We start from the raw sequence: 26190 nt of genomic DNA, 5'->3' as shown, positions 1-26190 counted from the left end.
ACTAGGTTTTATTTCGTTAAGAAATTTCAGGTAAATAAATGGGAATATCATAATGAATAAATAATATCAATAAATTATTACTTGTTTTAAATATTTGTTAAAGCTATTGAAAACGTAAAAACAAATACAGAAAATAGATATTTTGCATATTTTCATTTTTGTGTTCCTGCTTATCTTTTTGTCTTTAAATATTCTTGTATTTGTGTACAATGCATGATTTACAGCTTGAGTTCTTTTCTTTAGATCTACATTTTCATTCGTCCTGTTAATTGATATTTCTGAGTATTTTAAAGTTTCTACTTCTATAGAACTTATCAAACAATAGATGTACTTCCATGTTATATTCCATTTCTTTTCTATTATTTGTCTTGGTATGTGTTATTTAAATAAAAAAAATATTCGAGGTGTCCCTTTTAAACTGACTCACTCTGGACATACAGAATTTGACAACAATCGGTCCGGTAGTTTAGAAGATTATCTGTCTAATAAAAATGGACACAGAGGTGGACCGACGACAGACGGCATTCGGCAGACGGTAGACATTCGGGAAGTAAAAAGTGTAAATTAGGGCTCTATAAATGCCACTTTTCAGTTTAAACCATCCATTCACGTTATAGATTTATCTTATCAGAATATGTTTTGTTCACTTAAGATATCTATAATGTAGAGATAGAGTGAATAAAATATCTCGTTGTTATTTACCTGAGTTTCACCGAATTTGTTACACAAAAGTGCATACATTTTTCGACTATGGCAAACGATGATGTACACGTAAGTTTTAAATATTATATACTTATATAAGTATTAGCTACAGCAATTTTGTGATTATTAATATTTTGGCTAAGTGCATAGTTACAACATTTTGCGATACTTTTTCACTATCTAAATCTGATAACATCATACCTGTATCATTACAGTTTCGTAGTTCAATTTAGGCATTGCAAAAGAAATAAATGACCGTAGAACAAAAGCCTCCTTACTGTGCATTAAGATTGACAATGTATAAATTTATTTGCCCCTAAAACAAAATTTTGGATCATTAGGTAATTTTTAATTAATTTAATTTTTAATATTCTCATTATCTTTTGTAAAATTTCTTAATAAGCTTTATTCGTCCTTTGTTTTTGTGGCAGTTTATGCTACTATTCAATAGTGAAATTACTTTTGCTATGATATTATTTGTTGTCTCTCTAAATTTGATGTAAGAAAACTAAAAAGTATATATTATAAGTTTTAGTGGTAAAACTAACTCGACAAAAGTTCGGGTCTAATATTATCTGTTTAACAAATTTTACTTCTCGAGCATAAGGTAAGGAAGTATTGTAATCAAATCCATCAGGCGACTGGCTAGTTCCATATTTTCTAGATGTGTCATAACTGTGTCGAAACTACTCTACCAGTTGCTGTCAAATTTAACATGAGTGTTATGAATGCAGCGTAGATCGCAAAACGATAACCAAATCTTATCTAATCATTCCTGCCAACAAGGTGATGATGTCACTGCAAAATTGTACATAGTGAATTGTATGAAATAACATAGTCCCACATGTGTAGTTTATAAATCAGTCTTGAGTTTTACCCAAGACATCCAAATTTTTGGAAAAAAAAAATCAAAATTGAGTAACTAATTTTGCTATTTAAGTTTGGATCTGCAAACCCCAAGGCTTTGAAATCTTGCAAACGTTTAAAAGTTATCGAAAGCATGGTAAATTTTTAATCAAAATACATTTGTTTTTATCTCCCTAAAATTGATGATAACTTTTCAAAATTTTGCCAAATAAATAAAATTTACCACACCTACAACAACTTTGAAACGTCTACAAGATTTCAGAGTATTCACTTTTGCAATTCCTGATTTATTTTTGAGTCACCTTGTATAAGCAAATCTAAAAAATTTTGAGATGATGTGATCAATTGTTTGGGGTTGAGAAACAGACACATTTTAATTAAAAAGTTACCATGCTTATGTTAAATTCAAAACGTCTGCAAGTTTTCAGACGGCTTTGGAGTTTCTGATTTATTAGTCAATAAGACAATTTGCCTCAGTCATTAATTTTGAGACACGCTGTATAAGCAAATCTAAAAAATATTACTGCAGTGTTAAATCACAGTTACAGACTCGTCTTATTTTGCAATTTAACGTGGGATATTCGGCAAAATTCTGAGCTGACGTCATCAATTTTTGGATTGATAAACAAACATTTCAAAGCATTCGGCTTCGCAGATTCAAAATTAAGGATTAAGTGCTTTTTTAGTTCCGGAGCGTAAGCAAAGGAAGTATTGTAATCGAGTCCGTCGACCGACTCTCTACTTTTACGTTTCCGCGGCCTTTCGTGACCCCTAGAGGACGAAGAAATAGGTTTCCCGTTTCCGTCTGTCTGCCGTCTCGGATTTTTATTAGACAGATAATCTCCGAAAGTACTGGACCGATTGTTGCGAAATTTTGTACCTAGTAAATGGGTTTTAAATTGTATAAAATAACATAGTCCTACACATGTAGTTTACGACTCCGAATTGAGTTTTTACCCGAAACGTCCAGATTTTTGGAAAAAAAATCCAAATTATGAAACAATATTTTGCAATTTAACTTTAAATCTGCAAAACCGAATGCTTTGAAATCTTGCAGATGGTTTACAGTTATGACAAGAACGATAAATTTTTAATCAAAATATATTTACTTCCAAAAAAATGATGACGTCAGCTCGAAAGCCGAATAAATCCTATCTTAAATGTTCAAAATATGATGAGTCTGTACTTGTGATTTATCATTCCATTCAAATTTTTTGGATTTGCATATACAGGGTGACTCAAAAAATTAATAAATGCGTGAATTTATTTTATTGATTTAATCAGGAACTACAAAACCGAATGCTTTGAAATCTTGGAGATGTTTTAAAGTTGTCATAAGCATGATAAATTTATAGTCAAAATTCATTTGCTCATCCCCCCTAAAAAATTGATGACGTCACCTCAAAATTTTGTTGAATAAGTCATACCTTAAATGTGCAAAATATAATGAGTCTGTAGTTGTGATTTATCATTCCATTCATAATTTTTGGATTTGCATATACAGAGTTTAATTAGGAACTACAAAACCGAATGCTTTGAAGTCTTGGAGACGTTTTAAATTTATCATAAGCATGATAAAATTTTGATCGAAATGTATTTGCTCATCCCCCCTAAAAATTTGATGACGCTACCGCAAAATTTTGCTGAAAAAATGCTTAAATGTGTAAAGAATGATGAGTCTATACTTGTGATTCATCACTGCATTAATATTTTTTAGATTTGCTTATACAGGGTGTCTGAAAAAAATTAATGGCTGAGTCAATTAATTTTATGGATTAAATAAAGAATTACAAAAATGTAATACAAAAAAAAACATAATAGGCTTGCAGTCGTCACGTTCCCGACAGCGAGGGAAGTACTGTCCAAACTCTTTAGACCAATTTTTTTGTTTGCTTTTATTTTAAATATTTGTATATTTATAAGTAATTCTAGGTATATATAAACCTATGTAAAGGTATGTTAACCTTTAAGAAACATTAGATTACACTAAATTGCAAAGTGTTGTTTTATAATTATGATTTTGTTTCAAAAATTCTGGACGTTTCGGTTAAAAGTTTAACACGGAATCATAAGCTACATGTATAGGACTATGTTATTTTAGACAATTTGAAACCCATTTGCTCTATATAATTTTGAAGTGACGTCATCACATTATTGGTGGGGATGATTAGACAAAGTTTGGTTATCGTTTTATTATTTACATGTAATACACATAAAAAATTTGATCGGTCTAGTAGTTTCGGAGATTGTATGTCTAATAAAATCAGGACAGACGGCAGACAGACACACAGACGAACAGAAGGACAGACAGACAGACGGAAACGGAAGACCTATTTCTTGGTATTCTAGGATTCAAAATTAAATTGCAAATTGTTGTTTTATAATTTTGTTATTTTTGCAAAAATCTGGACGTTTCGGGTAAAAGGTCAACACGGAGTTGTGCAATTTTGAAGTGACGTGATCACATTATTGGTGGGGATGCTTAGCGTTTTACCATCTACATGATATTCCTAATATAAATACAAAATTTGACAGCAATCGGCCCAGTACTTTCGGAGATTATCTGTCTAATAAAAATCCAGGACGGCAGACAGACGGACAGACAAACATAAACGAGAGACCTAATTCTTTCTACTCAAGAGGTCATGAAAGGTTGAGAAAACGTAAAAGTAGAGAGTCGGTCGACGGACTCGATTACAATACTTCCTTCGCTTACGTTCGAGAAGTAAAAATAAAGATAATATATATTTAGCAAAATACAGAAATTGGACACTTATTTTGGGACAAAGGGAGTAAATGAATAACGAATGCCCTTGATCTATGGTAAAATTATAAGCTTTGTGTTCACCAAATTTCAGAAAGACTAACTAGTAAGTATATTTCCCTAAACTACAAAACATAATTACTTAAAATTTAGAGTTTTCACATGCTGGCATCACCACGATAACTACAAAAAACTTAATCAATAATAATTTCACTACAACATATATCATTTATTTTCAGATATTTATCAAACGAGAGGGCACAGGAGACAAGGGGCGAGATTACGAAAACCTTTTCGTCTCTAATGTTTCTTTACGTCTAGCAAAGGACAACAATCAAGAATTTCTAATATCGTCCAACAATGGCAAGTTCGGCTCTTTTGACGACGTTGTAATGGAAAGTATAAATCAAGTAAACTTTGCTCTACAACTGAAACATTCCGAAACAGCGAAACATTTAAATTTAGAAAGCCTAGGGGCTAAAACAGGTGATTTCAGTATTAAAAGTTACTTTGATTCGTTTAAAAAGCATGAACAATCTTTATCAAATTTTAATTTAATTTTATGTACTAATCGTAAATTTTTTGTTGAAGAGAATATCTCCGTCGAACTCGATGATGGTGAAAAGTTTTCCGTTAAAATAACTGAGTGTCAAGCTGATCCTTTAATTAACACAAGCAAAACTAGTGATAAATGTTATACATTTGAAGTAATAAAAAAACAAAATTATTATTCAAAGAAACTTGATGCGTATGAAGAGTTCTTTAAAAAATTTTATTTATATACAGATCAGTGTAACGTCGATCAATTAAAAGATGAAGTCTACAGACAAATGCGTGAGTTATTTTCATGTGAAGATAAAATCTGCAACAGGTATCTGCAGTACGTGTCGGATTGGAGTAAACGCAGTGGAAAAAAGGAAAAACTCACTACAAAGACGGTCCAACGTATTATCGCTCTCTACTTAGTGGATCCTTTTATTTGCTCAATGAATTTTGATTCGGAGTGTTCAAATGGAAAATTATTGCGGGAGGCAATTTTTTACTTTCGGGTAACCGTTTTTAAAGGAAATTTAGAGAGTGTTGTGAAAATATGGACTAATTTGAAAAATAAGCAGATCGAGAACGAAAATAATATAATAACCAATAAAATGTATCAAATAAGTTCCAAGTATGTCGGTACAACTGACAAATTAAATGACAAAGAAAAAACACTTTTATTGTGGTTGTTGGATGAGTGCCCACTTATTGTTAGAATGGACGATTTAGTTTGTAAAGCCATTAAGTTTTGTACCAGCGGAAAATTTGTTCTAATTGGGACAAACGACAACAACTTTAACAGGTCTAATACTTTGAAAGATGTGGAAATTTTTCAGAATCTCTCTAATCTAAAGGACAAGAACGGTGCGGAACATGAAACATGGAAAAGTATAATTGCAGATTTTAAATGTGGATTACCTGGAAAAGAATATAGTATAGAAGAATTAATTCAAGAACACAGCAAGCTACAAACAAACATTAACCTCAACACAATTATAACCACAGATGATTTACTCAAAATGACAGACAATGGAAACATATACAAGATTCAATTTAGAAACGAAGAACTTCCCTCTCCTTACATACAGAGATCCGTAGCTACTCATCGCATTAATAGAAAATATTTAGACACGTTAGATGACAGTACTTTAATTGTGATCAGCAATGTAACTGAACAAGACCAGATTTTGTTTAAACATTATTCTCTAGTTATTGTCGACGAATATTTGAACACGAATGTTAAAAATGTACTTTCTTCTAAAAAAAAACAGATCTACATCAGTGAAAGTTTGTGCTCACAAGCAACATTCAAAAAAATATGTGATCGAAATGATGGAGTGAAAAAATGTCAACATTTCAAACTTTCGAACCGTATGTTGGAATGGGTCAAAAGTAATAACGAGTTCGTTGATCTGGAAAAATACTATGTTAAACAAGAGTTAAAATTTGTTGAAGAGAAAGAACTGTTTTCATTAAATGCCGAAAATAATATTCACTTGATATCAGATCATGCTGGAACAGGAAAATCATCGTTATTGAAAAATTTCAATAATAATAATAACTCTTCACAAAAATTAAGTATGTTTTTAACGCCGAAAGAAATGCTTAAAATCTGTCAGCATCTCAAACACAAGGAAATGGATGAAGTTGAAAATTTTATTATAGATTTAAAACATTCAAACGATAGTGCGTTTGTTAAAGAAATATTAAAAAGTATGTTACACTGTGGCAATATTGTATATATTTGGGACGCCCTTGATGAAATTGAGGAAAATTACTTAGAAGATATTGTTAAGTGTATTAAGTTTCTGTGTAAAAACGGTTCCGTTCATTGGTTAGCATCCAGGATTAGATTGCAAAAATATCTAGAGAATAAATTCGGTGTGTTAGCAAAATCTATCAAACAATTTACTGTTGAGGAACAAGATGATTATATTTGTAAACGATTAAACCCAGTTTTAAGTAAGAAAGAATTAGATGAGGTGGTTAATAAAATAAGGAGTGATGTTACATTCTACGATTCCACAAACATCTTGAGTATTCCGTTGCAACTTTTTATGCTAACAGAACTTTTTCGGGAAGATTTTAAAAAATATGCGTCAGAAATGAAAGAGTTATCTTTTTTACCAAATTTATATAAATATTTTGTTGAACAAAGATTTAATCTGTTTTGCACTAACCAAGATATACCCACAACTTGTCGTCTCAAAGCAGATTTTTTACAAATCTGTATTGATACATATGAGAAAGTCGCTCTAAATTTGTTATTAAAAGATGATGATTTTTTGCTCGATTTAAAAATAGATGAGTCAAAAGATTGCGTTTTCGACTGGCTTGGATTTTTCTCAGAAACCGAAGACCACGAAGATTCGGTAAGAAAACGATTTATACACATTTCTTTATTTGAATATTTTGCAGCACATTATTTTGCAAAGTTTGTCAAAAAAAATTCGTCGACAGTTATTAATGCTTTATCTAAATATATTTTTAAAAAACGTTATACAAATATTAGACGTTTTCTCGATTTGCTTTTAGCAGAAAACTCAACAGCTCATATTGCTGTTTTATACAATAATTTGGAAGTTTTAAAAAAATCCTCAAAGGACCAGATCCTAAAAGAAAAAGATTATGCAGGAAGAAATGTGTTACAGGTGGCTTGTTCTTGGGGGGAACGTTATCCAGTTTTGGAGACTAAAACAACGAGTCCTTTGAAACGTTTATTGACTTTTAAGCCTATAAAAGAGTGTTATATGTTAAATGACGAAATTACGTCCTCGATTAAAGAAGAGAGTGCAGAGCACATAGAACTGCTGGAATACTTATTAACATTTTATGATGTTAAAGAAGCCGAAGATTCTTTGGAATACGCTAAAAAATGTCACTGTTTGCACACAGTTGCTCTGATAGATAAAGAAAAGAAAATCGGTTATATAAATAATCAAAGTAGTGATGTTCAATGCAGTCTGTTGTATTATGCCGTAAGAGTTGGTTACCCTTGGATGTTTGATTTGTTCGAAGATGTAAAATATATAGAAACAAGGACTGGCAGTTTATTGAATCTGGCAGTGGAAAATAATCAATATGATTGCTTGCTGAAATTACTATCTGTAACAAAATACAAGGCAGTAATAAATTATGGTAGAAATGGTGTGACGCCACTTTTTTTGGCAACGAGTTATGGGAATATTAATATGACAACAGTTTTATTGGACCACGTCGCAGTAACAGGAAAAGCGAGAGAGACGTATCGTGAGATAACGTCCATAGCCAATGAATGTAAATGGAATTCACTACACCTAGCGTGTTTTTATGGACATGATCAAGTAGTTAAGCAATTACTGAAAAACAAAAATATTAAAATTGATCTAACCGATAAAGAAGGATTTACTCCACTACACATCGCCTGTGAAAAAGGGTACCACAAAATTGTAAAACTCTTAATCGCTGCACCGATAGATGTCAATTCTCATATTAAGGACAAGTCTAACGCAATCGAAGCTCGTACTTCTAAAAATTCCACAGCCCTTTATTTAGCATCCATGAAAGGTCACGCTGAAATTGTAAAGTTATTGATTAAGAAAGAGGTAGATTTAAACGCCGTCTGTGAGAGAGGTTTCACAGCTCTTCACATTGCTTCTCAAAATGGCCGAGATAAGGTTGTCAAATTGTTAATTGAAGCAAATGTTAATGTAAACGCTACTAATGAACAAGGATGGACAGCTTTACATGCAGCAGCTAAAAATGGCCACAGTAAAATTGTAGAGTTGTTAATTAATTCAGGTTGTAACGTTAATGCCACCACACAGAATAACATGACCCCTCTTCAGTTAGCTTCTAGTAAAAACCATTCCAAAGTCGGCAATTTGCTATATAACTCTCAGTTGACATCAAGCTATGCAAGTTGTACCCCTTACGATCTTTCAGTGATGCTGTTTTTTATTTAATTTGAACCTTAAACACTATTTTTCTTTTCTAAAAGGTCTAAATATTTTTCAATTATTGTTTAGTCCACTTTTTCTAGAACTTGAACAATGTTTTTCTTGAATTTAAACAACTTAAACTGACTCCTTTCAATATATACTTTATTTTTCTAAATGCTCATATATGTATTTCCCATAAAGCTATAATCTGTTTAATGAAGCCAAGTTTAGTCAACACATGAGCTTATTCTGTTGTAATTATTGTTGTTTTTAATGTCTTCGTACGTATGTACAAAGTGTTGGAATACTTCAAGCTACCCACCAAAGTGTCCCAAATATTACCTTTTCCAAAAGAAAAACTTTTAGAGTTGTGGTCTAAAAGAATGGATGGAGCATTTCTTCTTTCTATCTACATATGCGAAAAGTGAAAATATTATTATTTCAATTGAATCTCATGTTAAAACGGATGCTGGAAGACACCTTAGCGTAGAAGTACTTACCTACTTCTCACTGAAAGTCTTCTAAAATAATGCCGTGATCAACACTTCCCAATGATAAACTTTTTTATTAATCATCATCATGAAATTGTTTAACTTCTCCTATCTGGGTTAGGCAGTAATCTTTAGCTGCTGAAATAAGTTAACAATTTCTTTTATCTTTTATTTATTGACCTATAAACCAACTGATATTTTATATTATAGCAATAAAATGATAATGAAAGAACTACCTTAGTATAAGACAGACGCACGTTGAGTGAGAGAGTGTGGTGTTTTATAGCTCCGAATTTTTGTGGATTACTGGAGTTCAAAAAAGTGTGATTAATGTATGGTTGATTATCTAACTAGAGCCACATTGGTTCTGCAAGCAGGTAATATTTTCTTCTTGTGGCCACAAAGTGTAAGAAACATATTTGGTTGTACATAACTGTACGATTGGTACTGAACATTCAACAGCAGTGATAATACAGTTATCAGTTTTTTCGTAGCTGCAGTTGTACTTATCACATCGTACTTTTTGTTCTTTTTTAATTCGGCAATTCCTTTTGTCATTCTACATACACCCTACCGAGGTCTTCCCTGTCTGTGTCAGAAGTAAGTCATCTTGATCGACCTCAAGGTGTGAAGTTGAGTGTCTTCGTTATTTCTGTCCCCTGCCGATTTATGCAACAATAATGAACAACTGTGCGAATTGTACTGGTCCTATTAAAGAAAATACTAACTATATTAACTGTGATGCCTGTCAAAGATTTTTGCATATGAACTATGTAGGACTTAATGAACATGACGTTAAATTGACTCGTGCTAAATCCAAAGTTGTAAAAGTTGTTTGTAATTCTTGTCACACTAATATACGTCAACTCAAAGATCTTAAAACTCCAATAACCGCGTTTCCAGAGCAAATAACTGCTAATATTAATAAAATCAAAGACGATAGTCAAACTCCAATCAGTCAACTGAAATCCAGCTTGCCGACTGTTCAACCCAAAGATGTGCAATTTGAAGATGTTATTCAGGAATTCACTGAACGGCAAAAGAGAAAAGTTAATTTAATAATTTTCGGTGTTGATGAAGAATGTCAAGACTATATCAGTGACAGCGACCCTAAGGAGCAATTAATCGTTAGACTGTTTGAGAATGATAAGTCTTCCCTTAATAATATACTTTCCACAATTGATCTCAATTATAATAATGTAGATTTAAATATCCAGCACCTTGGTCGATTTGTGAAGGGCAGTCTTCGGCCCAGGTCTGTAAGAGTTACACTAAATAGCGAGTTAGACGTACTAAACTTGTTACGTAATGCTAAAGTCCTAAAAACAACGTGTGTTACAAAAATGTATCTCTCTCTTTGGACGACACACCTCGACAAATATCTTACTACAAACAACTTTTAACGAGGAGCTAGCTGCCCGTACAAAAAACGGGGAAGGTAACCTAAATACCGTGTATATCGGAACGAAATAGAACTAATGGAAGATTTACAGTTTCCTTGATTAAAAAGAGTCCGTTTTGACGACGACAGTTTGCACTACAAGACTACTACAGGATAATATAATGCTAATTTTACGATCATATTAAAATATTACCGTCGCAAGTTTTTCCTTTTTGTCAAAATTATAACTCCTTTATTACAAATTTGTTCTGTTCAATGCAGAAAACATGACATTTTATAAGTAATGGATGATTGTAATGTTTTAATTTTCAAAGATAGTTTATTTCCGGCCACGATTGGGAATTATAGATGCGAGTTATTTTTTCAGGGCTTTTCAATTATTTTATTTAGTTTGTTTAATGGTGCTAGCTATAAGACTAATGGTGCTAGTTGGTGCTAGTTGGTGCTAGCTCTAAACTATTATGTATTAAATTGTTGTTTTATACATTAATAAGATCTAAGTTAGAATATTGTAGTACTATATGGTCCCCCTATCACCAGGTTTATATTACTATGTTAGAAAATGTATTGCGGAAATTTTGCAAATATTTGCACTTAAAAATATTTCATTTGTATCCCTCTTTTTATTGTGAAACTAATATTTTATGCAGTGCAGTTAATGAAGACCAACTATGGACCCGTAGAAAAGTTGCATCTCTAATTTTTTTACAAAAACTTATTCATGGCCAAATAAACTGCCCAGTGCTTTTAGATTTGTTACATTTTGTCTGCCCAAGAACAAATAATCGAACATCAATAACTTTTTATTTTGATATTTCGTGAACACAACATCATTTCAACAGTCCACTAATAACTACTCTTACGCTTTATAATATCAGTGTAGGAAAAGTTTTAGACATATTTTATGATAACTTCTGTAAAGTTAACATAAGAAAAAAATTATTTGCGATTTTGTATAATGACCTCACGCTTAATTAGAGCGTTGTGTACCACCCTGTTGTATTTTTTATTTTTTTGTTGTATATACGTCATATCATTTATTACTTATTAGTTACATGTTATTATAGCGAATTCTAATTTGTACTTACGTTCCGCTATAGACTGTAAGTCTGGAAGGAAATATATATTAAGACCCACCACTGACCCGGAAATGACCGGCATTCAGGCAAGACTTCTATCATTACGGGTACTAAGACCAAGTAATGATATGCATTGATTAGATTAACAGAACAACTTTCGAGATTCTAGAATTACAGCATACAAATTAGTCTGCTATTATTCTCTAATCTCACCCCATCCCCAAAAGTCTAGCGTAACTACCGACCATTTATCCGTGCATCACTTGGAAAGTGACCTACGCTACTCTGACCTACTGGTGCTAATCTAATCTGACTGACATGATCAGACTGTTCAAGAAACAATATGACATGTTCCTAACAAAACAGCTTTTTGAGTTTTGACAATTATTGAATCATTCAAATGCAAAGACTTTAAATTCTCAACTAAGCTATTTGGAACTACACCTACATTAGAGATAACTAGGGGTAGAATTGAAATTTTTTTAAGATTTAACATGGATTTCATTTCTATCGATAATTGTAGATATTTTGAAATTTTGGTGTGGTATGTTTGAATAATGTTGTTTGTGTTAGAAATAGCAATGTCAATGAGAATTGCTTCGTTCGTGTGTTTTTTAATAAGTATGATGTCTAGTCTGTTAGCTGTAATGTTTAAGTCTGTAAGTATTGTGCGATCCCAGTATAATTTGTATTTGTTATTTTCAAGGAACGGAGATGGAATGTAAGTGTAATAGGGTGTCGTATCGTCGATTAAGTTCATAAGTGTTGCTAATTCTTTGTGGATGATTTTGGCGACCTTGTCGTGTCTAGCTTTGTAGTCAGTTTGTGCTAGGATGCTGCAGGAAGAGATTATGTGCTGGATCGTTTCAGGTTTTGCTTTGCAGAGGCGACAGCAGTCGTTTCTTATGTTCGGATCTTTGATGATGTATTTTTTGTAATTCTTGGTATTAATTACTTGGTCTTGAATAGCAAACACAAATCCTTCTGTTTCGGCATACAAACCTGATTTTTTTAACCAAATCAATGACATCTTCTTATTGACATGAGTTTCTTCTAAGTCTTTGTGGAATTTTCCATGAAGTTGTTTTTGTTTTAGCCCACTTATTATTTTATCTATTGTGTGGGGGTGTGGATTTCTTCGGTGTTCGACAGATTTAAGGGTGTGTGGTTCAAATCTGCTCTTGTGATGGTGCGAAACATTTCATTTCTTTCCGCTCGTTTAAAGAAATACTTCTTCAAATCTGAGATTTGTCTCTGACATAAGTTTTCTAGGTTCTGGAAACCCCTTCCTCCATTCTGTCTTGGTAATGGGAATCTTTCAATCGACGATTTTGGATGATGCCTTCTATACTGTGTGAAGATTTTCCTTGTTGCGATGTTTAAATTTTCAAGATCAGTTTTGGACCATTTAATGACTCCAAAAGAATATGTTAGCAGTGGAACGCAGAATGTATTTACTGCTTTCATTAAATTTTTTCCATTTAACTGTGTCTTCAATATTAATTTTAATCTCGCTAGGTATTGATCTTTCAACTGTGTTTTCGTTTTGGTATGATTGATGTGGGATGATTGACAGAAACCCAGATATTTGTATGTATCGTTTCGTTCTTGGGCTTCGATTATTTCGTTATTCTGGGTTATATGTGGTACTTGGTGTTGGACGCCTTTTTTGATTGCTTGGGTCTTGCATTTCTCAATACCAAAAGACATACCAATATCACCGGAAAATTGTTCAGTCAGATTTAATAGATTTGTTAACTGATTTTGTGTACTTGCATATATTTTTATGTCATCCATATACAGCAAGTGACTTATTCTGTTTTCTCTTTGTTTGTTAATTCTTATATTGAACCCATAATTGCAGCTGTTCAGGATATCGGAGAGGGGATTTATTGCTAAGCAGAACCATAACGGACTAAGAGAGTCGCCTTGAAAAATTCCTCTTCCGATCATTATTGGATCTGACTGAATTGTTTATTTATTCTTCTTATTATTATTAGGTGGTAACTTTTCATTGTCTTTAAATTATATTGGGGGGCTAGCGTTAACTTCCCAACGCCTGAGTCCAATGTATTAAGGAATTCACCAGTAGGTATAAAATTTATGCCGGAATGCCAACAGTATACATATTATATATTTTTTGAGAAAATTTAGTTAATTAGGATAATATTTTGAGTAGACAATTAGATATATTATATTTATATTGAACTTGTTTTTGTTCTAATGTTTATATTGTTTTATTACATATAGTGTGAAGAATGTACTTAATTTAAGATTTTATTTTGTTCTATTATAGGGGTTTCTCCTGTTGGGCAATAAAGGAATAATCCTTTATAATAATAATAATAATAATATTAATTATATTAATCTAATCAATGCATATCATTACTTGGTCTTAGTACCCGTAATGATAGAAGTCTTGCCTGAATGCCGGTCATTTCCGGGTCAGTGGTGGGTCTTAAATATTATAAGAGTTTTCCTCAGTTCGTCTTTGTTCTGCTTGAAAATAATCAACCTTTCAAGTTATATATAAAAAATGTCTTGACAAAATTCAGTACAATTTTCTACAAATGTAAGGTTCTGTTCTGTAAAATCTATGTTTATGTTTAAAAGAACGAGTAATGGCCATATTTAAAAGATTGTTCTGTTAGTTTCTCGGACAGTTTAATCATGTTGGTCACGGTACATTAGCACAAAACAGATGAGAGAGGTGTAAAGTGGATAAATGATCAATAGTCACACTAAGCTCATGGGGGGTGAGGCCATATTAAAGGATAATAACAGACGAATCTCTATGCTGCAATTCTAAAATTTCGAAAGTCGTTTTTTGTCGAAAGTCGTCAACGTATATCAATATTTGCCTGAATTCCGGTCATTTTCAGGTCATAACTGGGGTTATAATAAAATTAAGAAAGTTTATAACAATGAGTTTGGTACAAAATGTTTAAAATTCAAAGGTAGGTACAGTTAAGTGCTCAATTGAAATAACGACTAAATTCTTGCAAATTAAAACGGGCAGCCTCCCCTGACTGACATGAGTTACAATAATAATTTTATTTGTCAAAATTTGATCAAACCTTTTCAATAGTTGTAACGAAGATGAGGGTTAATTTGAATAAACATGACAAAATAGTCGTGATAACGGTAAGAGACGAAGGATGGCTATATCAGAAAATCGCCAATCTTTCAAGTTTTTACAAGTCAGTTTTAGGCAGTAAAAAACTTGCATTAACCGCACAAATACATATAATAAAATCCCTTTAAATTTGATTTCGTGTAACAAATTAAATTTGATGTTATTCTCATAGAAAAATTTAACAAGAGAAGATATAAATGAATGGTGCCAACTTTTTAATAATAATAATAATAGCCATGACGATATACAACGCTCTAGGCCCGTGCCATTATTACACATCTTAGCAGGCGAAGGGGGTACACCGGCCTAAGAGTTTAATGGCTTTATAGTGATTCTACTCATATTCAGATGGCGATGAAGTTGGTAAGTCAGAAATGGCATAACACAATTTGTGTGTGTCTCAGCTAGTCTCTTAGGCCCGAATATTCTCTAGCCCCGTGGAACGTTTATGTGTTATCCTGACTGTGTTGAAAAATTTACCAGGATGTCTACTTGGACATTGACAACTCCACCATCATATTATAATTAACATTTATACAAAATATTGTAAACATGAAAGCTTGAATAAATCTATTTGATTTAAAATTCGGAAATTGATATGTTTTCATGTAATTAAACGAAAAATTGAGCAAGGTTGGTTGCATACTACATTCGCAATGATTTGCAACACTTACAACAGAACACAGCGGCTTTACAATTAAGCTTTCATCTTGAGAACAGCAATGCAAATCTTAAGTTTTATATTTTCGTTTATTTAGTCTCGAATTCAACGGTTTTGCAATTCTGCATTCCTGTTTGCAGAAAGCAATTACTTGCACGTTTGTGTTTACTCTCGAGTTAAAAATACGAGCTGTGAATTTAAGACATTTTTTATTATATTATAAAATTTAATACAATATTAACATGTAAAGTCAGTGTTTAAAATTACAAAAATATCAAAAATTATCACAACTTGTAAACAAAACAAAAAAAAAAACAAAAGAGACAGCTGATCCACTAGTTTCATCTTCGCTTAGTTCTCTGATACTGGATCCAGTTGTACACGTCTCGACCACTGCGATCAGAGAAGAGCTGGTTCGTTTCAACAAATTCTGCACACAGCTTCGGTGGTGCCAAATGACCCCTGGATATGTATTGCGAAAAATGTCTCTGCATTAAAGACATTTGCTCTGAGGTGAATGGTTTCTTTCCTCTTCTCTTTACAGGAGTTATTTGCAATTTCTGCTTTATCTCCGCGATTGTCGTTTTTCTTGGTGATTTCTGCGATTTTGGTGACTTCGTGTTCAAAGTTCCCCTGTGACTCGATATTTTTTTCTTTGGTGTTTCAATCCTCCGGTCTTCAGTACTGGCTCTCGCTATAAAAAATATCAGCAATGATATACAATTTTCTAGACTTTTCAGCATACGTACCCCCTACTTTTTCAGAAAGCGCTTCTTGTGTAGTATGTGTAACTTTGTCACACTTTCGACGATCCGAAGGCACTTCAGTAATATTGTCTGTAGTATAACATTCTATCACACCTGATTGTGAGACTTGAGTGTCTGTTGATACCTCCTGCATGAGGTTCGTTTCCATTCTGTTGATTGTACTTTCTGTTGAACAGGTAGTTTCAAACGAATCCAACTGAGATTGTCTCCTAATAATTCTTCAGAGGTAATATGATCGTCTAACGCCGGATCCTCTTCAGGTACTGGTAAATCTTGTGCAATAGTGAGTATTTCGTCGAGACTTTTACCTCTGTATGAAAAGAGTTCTTCTCCATCTACGATAGTCAAAAATTTTGCCCACCCTGTTAGTTGAAATAAAAGTTCGTCTTGTCGATATACTTGTTCATGGACTTTCTGACTATGACCCATCAATTTTGCAATCTGACCGATTTCATTGTCATTCATTGTTAACAATTGGGAAAGGGTTGCGACTTGTTTTCTTAAATAAGTGGAACGTAAAAGATGCGGTTCTTCAGCACCACATTTCTCTGAGTAATCTCTTAAAACAACTGAAGCATCGATAAACATCGCTCTCGTAGGTATACCAAAAAGGTAATTGTTTGAATAGGGAACACCAGCTTCTTTTCGATATTGGAGAAACATATCTAGATACCTACAACACAATCAAAAATCTTTTAAAAAGTAGAAAAATCAAAGTACTCATTTACCTGCATTGATTTTCGTCCAACAGCACATGTAATATATGTAGACGCTTTCCAATCAAAGTCATAACTTTGTATTTATTCGCTAACTCCCGTTGATACATTGGAAGGGATTGAAGTATTTCATCATCAAGTTCGATTTTTTTGTTATACAATTCCAACGACATACTTGCAACTTCACTGACTCTACGTCTATTGTACACAATAACTCTTGCCAACGCAGCCTTTCCTAATTTTAGCCATGTGTCGAAATCGAAACCGTCCTGTAACCGTTGATACGCCTGCTCCGCTTCAGAAACTATCAATGTGGAAAATAATTTAACGTCCTTTGCCTTTGGTAAATTATGTAATTTGGCTGCTTTTCTTTGCAAGCTGGTTCGACCAGCTGACCTGCCAACATAGATTCCATAGTTTTTATCATGGAGAGTTTTGAAATTGTCGAAACGGCCACGCTCTTCACATTGTGTGGGAAGATTATGAGTTAAATAATCAACGTTAAGTGCGTCTAAAAGAAATGTAATACTCGATCGTAAAGCTTTTGCCAGACTTGGCTTTCCAAACTCGCCTGTTTCCTTGTCAAGTGAACACAAATTGAAAACTCCCTCTAGTAAGGCATCATAACCTCCATAGAGTATCAGATCTTCAAAATCCAGAATGGAGGGGTTTATGTCTTTAACATCTAAAATCAATCGTGCCATTCTACCAAATGTTGGCGATCGTTCTTTAATGCGCTGTATGAACCACGATGCATTAAGGAATATCTTTCAGCAACAAGTTTCAAACATTTATCTTCTAATATCTCGTGTAGAATTAGCCCAACTTGAACAGGCTCTAAGAAAGCGAGAAAAAGTTTCTGACTGAAAGAATTCGCTGTAAATTCCTTCTGGATAATCTTAAAGCGAGCTTCTTTAAGCACATTTCTTCTATTTGGTGGCCGTCCAGTACATTTGCGTTCATGTCGAGCAAAGTTTCTGGTCATTATTTCACCAAAACAATTTGGGCAAGTAATTAAATTGGAGGCTTGTCCTGTCACTACTCTCCTTATAGCAATTTTTTCCTCACAGGTGGCATTTTTGTTAAAATTATAATCACCCTTTCACCTGATCTCTCGTAACGCAGCATTCCGTTCCACACTATTAGCTTTCATAGTCATAATATTTTTCACTTCTTCCTGATCTTTGTGTTTTCGAAGAATATGTGAAGACATTTCAACAAAAAACTGTTCACAGAAATAACAACAATGGCGTTTTCCTTTGGTTTTTGACGTTAATGGGTTTACTAGGGCAGAAGAACCACAATCCATAATTAACGGTGTTATGAACTTACGTTCCTCTTCAATCGGCAGTTCCTCCCCTATTAATTTTCCGACGGGGAGACAGTAACGAACTTTCACTTGGATTTCACGTTCGCCAAAATTTCTAGACAGCAGCACAAGTGTTCTGTTTTTGTCGGAAAGTTTATTACCTACAACAAAAATTAAACTTCGATTTGCATTTTTTTGTTACTATACATACATTTATGGTCTGTCGCGGGCAAACCAGAATACAAAAATCCGCTGATGGTATTGTCATCTCCACTGCAAGCATCACAAACGTAATGCCCTTCATGTAAAACGGTGTGTATCTTCATTGAAACGAAACATTTCTTTATATAAATGGTCAAATGAGCGGAAATCCTGCAGTTTGATTCTTCAACAGGCGAAACCAATGGCGTAAACATCAAGTCAAAGTCTTCATTGCGGTTCGAGGTAGTGGGCATTGAAGAACTACTTGAACTTTGTCCTTCTATAAATATTTGAAAAATTATTAGAACATTATAAACGACTAATATTAGGTATAACGTAAGTTGTAAAAATCTCTACAGATGAGAGTAACTTACTTTTCAAATGGCATTGCATACATTATTTATTGGGTTGTTCCAGAGAATTATACAGGGTTAGTATAAAGTCCCGAAACGTTTGAATAACTTTGTTATTTGAAAAGTTTTTTTTTCTGAAATTTGCTTTGGATGTATAATTAAACATGGCAACTTTAATGGAACACCCAGATGTTGTTTCACTAGAAATAAACAAGTTGATAATTTCTGAAATTAGTTTTTTATTCTGCATCAGAAAATGCCAAAAAAACCTGTATGTTGTAATCAATGCAATCAATGTTGTAGGTATATATCCAAAAAAAATTTCAGCAAAAAACTTTTCAAATAAAGTTATTCGCCCGTTCCGGGACTTTATACTAACCCTGTATATTAAAATATACTACATTTAGGTATCAGGCATAGCTAGAAAAAATTTTTCTAGTTATTTAAAAAAAAAAGTTTTGGTATGCCAAAAGTCTTATTTGCAACTTACATAACACCCGATTGGTGGTTTGGAGTTTAACATTTGAGTTAAGAAAAGATTTTTCAGATGGACGAATAAAAATATGTGATGGATGTGTGTAAGTTGTTTGTTTTCAAAAATGTGTAATATTGGTTTATGTTTATGCACGAAAGTATATTGGAAATAGCATATGTATAATGTATAGGTAATTAGTGTTACATGTATTATGTAAGTTACGTTTATTATGTTAAGTTAGGTACTAATCATTTTTATAGCATCTTTGGAAATGTTAGCAAGAAAGCTAACGAAAAAAAATTGACATTTTAATAAAATTGATCAGAATCCGAGAAAATAGAAACCTGAGTTTAAGACAAGAGTAAAAAAATCTAAGTCGGCCATTAAAAAGACGTTTTGGATTTTTTTTACAAAAAGCCTGAATATTTCGTAATTATAATTACTTAATGAAATACCTACCTCCTTCAAACAATCTTTTCTTGCAAGTCTGTAACTGAGACTTCGTGTGCTCAGATGTTTCGCCATTTTCATCGCTTTCTTCTGACACTTCAGAAGTTGGCTCATATTCTTCGTCGGTAGCATTACTTTGGAAAGGTTCTTCGTCGCTGTCACTTATCTCGTATCGGCTGCAGGGTACGTATTCAAAAACGATCTCTTCTATTGGTCGCACCAAATCAACTTGCCAACATTCTGTGTCCTCTAAATGTTGTTTTGCCAATTTCAAAACATTCAGATCTATAGAAGAAGATTGACATGAAATAGATTGATTATAAAGAGTAGAAATGAGTTACCTGAACTACTCATTATAACATTGTCCAGCATCCTTTTTTTGAGTGTTTTATGCCATATTTGAAAGATTTTAGGAGTTCCCTCTGAATATGTCAGGTGATGGGTAAGACGTTTTTTTTTTCTGAAAAATAAGTGATGAACTCGTTAAGACCATAACACAAACACTGGTTCTAAAATTTCTTGGGCGAAACGAAAAAGAAAAAATGCGAAAACATGACAATTTTTTGCTTTGAGCCAGATACACCTTGCCACATATTGGTGTATCGAACTTTTGAAATATCGTGTTTTAATTTTTTTGTTTTGAAGCAAGAAAACAAAATTCCCGTTTTGTTTCTATTTTGAAACCGGAAAACGGGTTTTTCCTGCTTGTTAAGTATTTTTGTTTGAAGCGAATAATTACATAATTATAAGTACCAAATGAAGTTCCAAGATTCCACTACTGATCACAAGCTAAATTTCTAACAATTTTCTACGAAAGCAAAAAGCGAAACTACTTACCAATGCAATCTTTTGACTTCAGTCATTGAAGCGCACAAGGGATCAGGGCAGAAATATAAAACTGTGTCGTCCTCTTCTAAGACCACCACTCTGGCATGAGATAAGCATTGTTCACAAATAACATGCCCGCATGTGACTAAGTAGAAAGACTTACTGGGCAACAATGGCAATCTACAGGAGTGGCATACAATTTTTCCTAATAAAAAAAAGTGAAAAATAAAATGTCAAACACATTTTGTCATAACATACTCATGAGGGGCAACGGATAGTTTTCTTGAGGCTTACAGACTACACATGTTTTTCTTATACAAGTTTCTGTTCTTGTGAGCTCCCTTGTACACATATGATTCTGGATATCTGCTTTATAACTATTTGTTATAACATAGGCTAGCCGACGCAGTTCGATATTAATATTTTGTGAAAAAGGCATCTCCTCACTTTCAACCTGCTCTATTTCCTGCGGAGTTAAATTATGTACCATGATGCACTTTAAACTGCCCAAACATTGGATCTTGTTACATATAATAAATTCATGGCGGTATTTGCACTGAACCCTTCTACATCTCTTCATTAAGAACTCTCTGCAGGGAGTGGGTGTTAAAATTCTAAAAACGAGATCATATAGCACATAAAATTTCAGCGGATCGAACCGATGAGCTACTGAAGCTGATCGATTAAATTGGAGTCAAAGACGAAAAATTAAAAAAAAAAGTACCAATAAAAGAAAGTGGACAACTTCCCTCCTCTATTTGGCCTCTGCATACAGGGCATTGAGGCATATCACGTGCAATCAATTCTCTTAAACAACCTTCGCAAGTACTATGCATACAAGGGTTCAAAATGCACCAAGAGGTCATGCTTATTTCGGAGAAACAGACTGGACAAATAAACTTATCATTTTCTTGTTCCTCTATTGTCCTATGAGTAAATTTGCATTTGCTTCCGTATTTACAGTTGCCGAATTGTTTAAATTCTTGACAAATGCCCGAAATTTGTAATGTTCTCAACGTCTCGTACCTCATGGTGTCGCTTTGATATAGCGTTTCTCTGTACTGGATTTCATCTTTTGAGGACACATGAAGGTATCGACAGTACTCTCTATGACATCTCTCCATTTGAAAGTCCCGACAGAACTTATAGGGATGCTTTAAATTGCACATCGGATCTTTACATTCCCCCTTCGAGAATTTCGTACAATAACTACGACAAAAATAAATACTGAAACTTTGACTTGAAGTGTTGCACTTTAATCAAAATATAATCTAGTGTTGAAAAATTGTGACTTCAAAGAGATTAATTAAAAACTGTTTTCAGGGAACAATTTGAATATACACCGTTTTTTTAGGAGTTGCGTATTTTTTACTTTTATACAGGATGGCAGGTTTGAATTGCCAAACGTTAACGCAAGCTGTATCACTTCAAATCAAGCAAGAAATCATCCTTAAGAAGTTGGGGTCGCAAATGTGCTGTTATCGACCTTGCCAATTTTGCCGTTAGTACTCTTTCTGACCCTGCGTTAATAGATCCTCAAAAGCGTATTTTAATTCGGATTGGAGCAAACTATGGCCCCAACTTCTTAATAATTGTTGGTTTGTTTTGACGTGATAATGCAGCTTGTGTTATCGTTTGACACTTTGTATAACATAAAATTGTAAGTGAATTATTTTAAAATGAAATCAAAACATGCATGTTGAACTTACTATTTCTAAATTTCACGTAAACAATACGTTACTGTACTTTTTATCTTCTGTTAATGGGAAGAATATATCCAATAATTACAAAATTAAAAAAATGCTGATATGTACTTATCATTTTTGTTATTTTTTTGTTCTATATCGCTGCTTTTCTAAATGTGCATGTCCAGAGTTTCCCTCACTTTCAGAGTATTCTAATTTTTTTATTATTACCTATTCGTAGTTTTTTCAAAATACTTTTTAATGAGATATTACAAATTTCGCACGGCGAGTCATTTACCGCGCGTTCCTTGATGTTTCATCAATTATTAGAAATGATAATTTATTTTTGAAATTCCGATGCCACGTTGGCACGCTATTCCAATTTTCTTCAATTTTTTTGGGAATGAAAGTATTCACAAATAAAATCGCAGCAGGGTTATTTTTTAAATTTGTGTAACAAGATTTTGTGGAAAGACGCGCTTTGTTGTGGTATAAATAAAATTAAATCTTCATGTACATAATGTTTATCAAAAAAATAAGTATTACAATTTTCAAATAACGATATTCCAATTTTTTCAAATACAACATCATGTATTTTATTATCGCATCTCATTCTATTTTTTGTTTTCTTCGCCATTTGTTAAGTATTTTCTATATTTAAAGTTGAGAGTTCCTATGTTTTTTTTTTACTTTTTTAAGAGACATTGACATATTGAAAAAATGAGCACAAAATTAGAATAAGATATCGTAATAAAACACTGTGTGCTAATGGAAAAATATAAATATCCATATTTGTAAATTGTATTAAACTATCAGAACTTTTTTAAACAATGGGTATTTTAAAATTTGATTTAATTGGTACGACAACAAAGTGCCAAATAGTGTAACACACAATTTGCGATTTTTTTGATAACTCTTTCATTGTCGAAAGAATTAAAAAAAAAAGGAATAACGTGGCAACCTCGCAATCGATTTTAAATGATAAATTATGCTTATAAAAACCAGGAAATGGCTAGTAAATGTAGAAATATATGGGCGTTTCATTAAAAAAAAAAAAAACAAGCAGTGTCCCAACCCTAATAAACTGAAGATTCTGAGTTAAATAAAAATAATTTTAGCATACAGCCCTCAAAGTATCGTAAATTTTGGTGCTTGACTTTTTTTCTAACAATTTATGAGTTATCGATGACCGCGTGTTTTGTGACTCACCCTGTATAATGATATGAAATTTTTGCGATAAAATTCAGGTCTGTTAGAAGAAGAAAGAAAGCAAGCCAATACAACTAGATTTTAATAACTACCCAAGCTCTAATCTACTCCCACTACTAGCACTATTAACATATACTCTTTTCTACTGTGTTGTTAAATAACTGCGTAACACATTAGACAAATTTTTTGATTAATTGAAGCCAATGGACTTAAAATATATTCAAATTGATAGCAGGGCGTTCCGATTTTATTGTTCTGTTGTATAACTGACGCGAAGTAGTTTTTATCATTTGCGAAAGTTGCAGACTCGATATTGTCCCTAGACCAGGGTTGGCCTGACTTTTTGATTTAAATCGTAATTTAAACCAAGTATTTTTTTTTAATCATTGATTTAAATCATTCTTGATTTTTTAAATTTTCTTTTTGAATTACGAGCATATAATGCATGTTACAGTCTTTTAAATGCAATTTAATTCAATAAGGGTACTACCTGAGTGCCGCCGCAATTTACGTAGATTTTTCCGGGACACCACGAAGGCGAAAGATCCGTTACAATTTACAAGTACAATCCAATTCTCCTAACTTTGGCAGTGTCGTAAATTAATAGCAAAAAACAAGCATCTGGCATGTTTACGTTTACGTCTACAATGGATGCAGACCCTTTCAAGCTTTCAATAAAAGAAACTGACAATGGTTTTACGACACTTTCCCAAAATTAATAGAATTAGACTCTTGGAACGTAAAGTATTTATTTCGTCAGCTGCAGTTTACATTTGCCGATAGAGGCACGATTCAAACTAGGCAGAGCCGCATTTGTGAATGTATGAAAATACCTAGAAAATGAAAATTACAACAACTACTAAAATATAGCTTTTAAAAACTGAATAAAAATAATTAAAAGTTAAAATTTAGTTACATAACTTTTAATTTTTGTCTCACTACTTTTGAAGTTTGAATTACTGTGGGTAACCGAAAAACTAAAAAAATCAAAGAAAAATTAAAAACATTAAAAAAAACAAAAAAAATGTAATTTAAAAACTAATCATTGATTTTTGATTTTTTTTTTAATCCGATTTTTTCCAACCCTGACATAGACATATATGTATTTATAAAAATTTAGCAAACTAGCATTAGCATTTTTATTGTTTTACTCTTAGAAAGCCATTTTTGTGAAAAATTTTGTTTTTGTCGTAGAAGCTTATCGATTGAAATCAAACTGTATCACTACAAGAGCAGCATAAAAATGCAAGTACTAAAAACAATCTACAACATTTTTCAACTTTCGTATTCCTTATGGGCAGCATATGTTTTTAAACTTTAACAAAAGCAATAGTAAGTTAAAAATTTGAAAAAGAAAAAAATACCAGGCTACGGCAAAAACGTTGAAACAAGATCAATTTAATAACACTAACAGAAAGATCGCTAAGAAATAAATATCTGAATTTTTATGATAACGGAACTTTAATGTTGTTTTAGATGTAATTTTTTTCAAGTCTGAGGTCATTGATAAATGAGCTTTTTTTCTTGATTACCAATATGGATCAACCACATAATTTAACAGTATTTCTAACTGAATTCAAAAAGATGGCACACTGAAATACATTTACTTTTAAATATGAAAGTATTCTCTATTCAGGCCCTTATTTTACGCCACCCGACTCTACGACTACTTTTGCGTTAAAATTAAGTTTTTGATTTTTTTTATAATTACTTTGTGTGGTTAATGGCGGTCGTCATTCAACAAATACATCGGACTAATGATACACAACTAAAATGTATAAAAATCTAAGTGAAAAAATGACCACCAAACCACTGTGGCCGGAACTCCCCTAGCGTTATCTGCACAACACGTTTTGTTCAACAATTTAAGCCAAAGTATAGAATCACCAGAAATTATTGTTATTGAAGTGCGTAATAAAAAAAATTATTCACCTACCTTTCTCTAGAACGACCTAGGCCAGAACTTCCTGCTTCCGAGTCACACATATTGTGATAAAATTCACTTTTTTTACATAACAACGATGGCAGAATAAACAACGATGGCAGAATAAACAACGATGGCAGAATAAACAACGATGGCAGAATAAACAACGATGGCAGAATAAACAACGATGGCACAATAAACAACAATAGCGTGATAACAACAACAGCGGCTACATTCGACTCTTCGTTACAACTACAAATTGGAGACTGACGGGACGCGGTGGTAGGCTGGTAGGTTGGCGGCAAGTGCAGTAGACAGTATTGCACAATATTATTACACTTGCTACAGATTTCCAAGGTCAACGAGACAACGCTGGATGCATCAGATGCAGATGCATCAGATGCAGATGCATCGTTCCCTAATTTGATTTAAATGTTTGCAGTAAAATAACGATGAGTAACATTTTCATGCTGGCATATAACGCAGACAAATAAACTTTAAAATTATTCAATACGCTACGATACTGCTATCAATGGTTACCTATTTATCAGTAAAAAATTAGAAATTTGTCATTCTCGTTAATATTTTGAGCCTCAATAAAGTGGCAACAGCGCTGAAAATTTCAATTCAAGTCAATTTTTAATTAAAAAAGCGATATTCTGTTTAACATTAAAATAACAGAGACGTTAATCTCTCACTATCTTATTTGTAAAT

The 26190-nt window shown here is 32.8% G+C and overlaps 3 protein-coding genes and 1 long non-coding RNA gene across 9 annotated transcripts; 3 read left to right on the top strand and 1 right to left on the bottom strand.

Moving 5' to 3' along the window:
• Positions 1-674: 674 nt before the first annotated feature.
• LOC135137305 (uncharacterized) lies at positions 675-6739 on the top strand. Its single transcript, XM_064066927.1, has 4 exons — positions 675-771; positions 4573-4819; positions 4925-6660; positions 6710-6739. The coding sequence occupies exons 1-4, from the start codon at positions 751-753 to the stop codon at positions 6737-6739; spliced, it is 2034 nt and encodes a 677-aa protein (XP_063922997.1). The 5' UTR covers positions 675-750.
• Positions 6740-6969: 230 nt separating this feature from the next.
• Positions 6970-11190, top strand: LOC135137689 (putative ankyrin repeat protein RF_0381). Its single transcript, XM_064067406.1, has 2 exons — positions 6970-10719; positions 10775-11190. The coding sequence occupies exon 1, from the start codon at positions 6976-6978 to the stop codon at positions 8812-8814; it is 1839 nt and encodes a 612-aa protein (XP_063923476.1). The 5' UTR covers positions 6970-6975; the 3' UTR covers positions 8815-10719; positions 10775-11190.
• A 1085-nt stretch (positions 11191-12275) lies between these two features.
• Positions 12276-15491, top strand: LOC135137688 (uncharacterized). The gene is made up of 2 exons (XR_010281907.1): positions 12276-15261; positions 15315-15491. It is a non-coding gene; the product is annotated as an uncharacterized LOC135137688 (long non-coding RNA).
• A 260-nt stretch (positions 15492-15751) lies between these two features.
• Positions 15752-25805, bottom strand: LOC135137686 (uncharacterized). 6 transcript variants are annotated; one of them, XM_064067402.1, is made up of 10 exons: positions 25489-25805; positions 21383-21867; positions 20917-21272; positions 20668-20863; positions 20172-20290; positions 19840-20115; positions 18563-18832; positions 17055-18512; positions 16309-16999; positions 15752-16253 (listed from the first exon to the last, which is right to left on the bottom strand). In XM_064067402.1, exons 5-8 carry the CDS (start codon positions 20200-20202, stop codon positions 18145-18147), a joined length of 945 nt encoding a protein of 314 aa, XP_063923472.1. In that variant the 5' UTR covers positions 20203-20290; positions 20668-20863; positions 20917-21272; positions 21383-21867; positions 25489-25805; the 3' UTR covers positions 15752-16253; positions 16309-16999; positions 17055-18144. The 6 variants fall into 6 exon arrangements, with proteins under 6 accessions (XP_063923472.1, XP_063923474.1, XP_063923471.1 ...); XM_064067404.1 differs by having other exon boundaries at positions 16309-17018; positions 20917-21867; XM_064067401.1 differs by having other exon boundaries at positions 20917-21867.
• Between the last annotated feature and the right edge of the window lie 385 nt (positions 25806-26190).

The sequence above is a fragment of the Zophobas morio genome, unplaced genomic scaffold, assembly GCF_036711695.1.
Source record: "Zophobas morio isolate AGI-343-1 ecotype UQ-CSIRO unplaced genomic scaffold, CSIRO_AGI_Zmor_V1 ptg000029l, whole genome shotgun sequence".
Classification (NCBI taxonomy): Eukaryota; Metazoa; Arthropoda; class Insecta; order Coleoptera; family Tenebrionidae; genus Zophobas; species Zophobas morio.
Note: the sequence above shows the minus strand (reverse complement) of the source record. Positions and strands in the feature narration are given on the sequence as shown.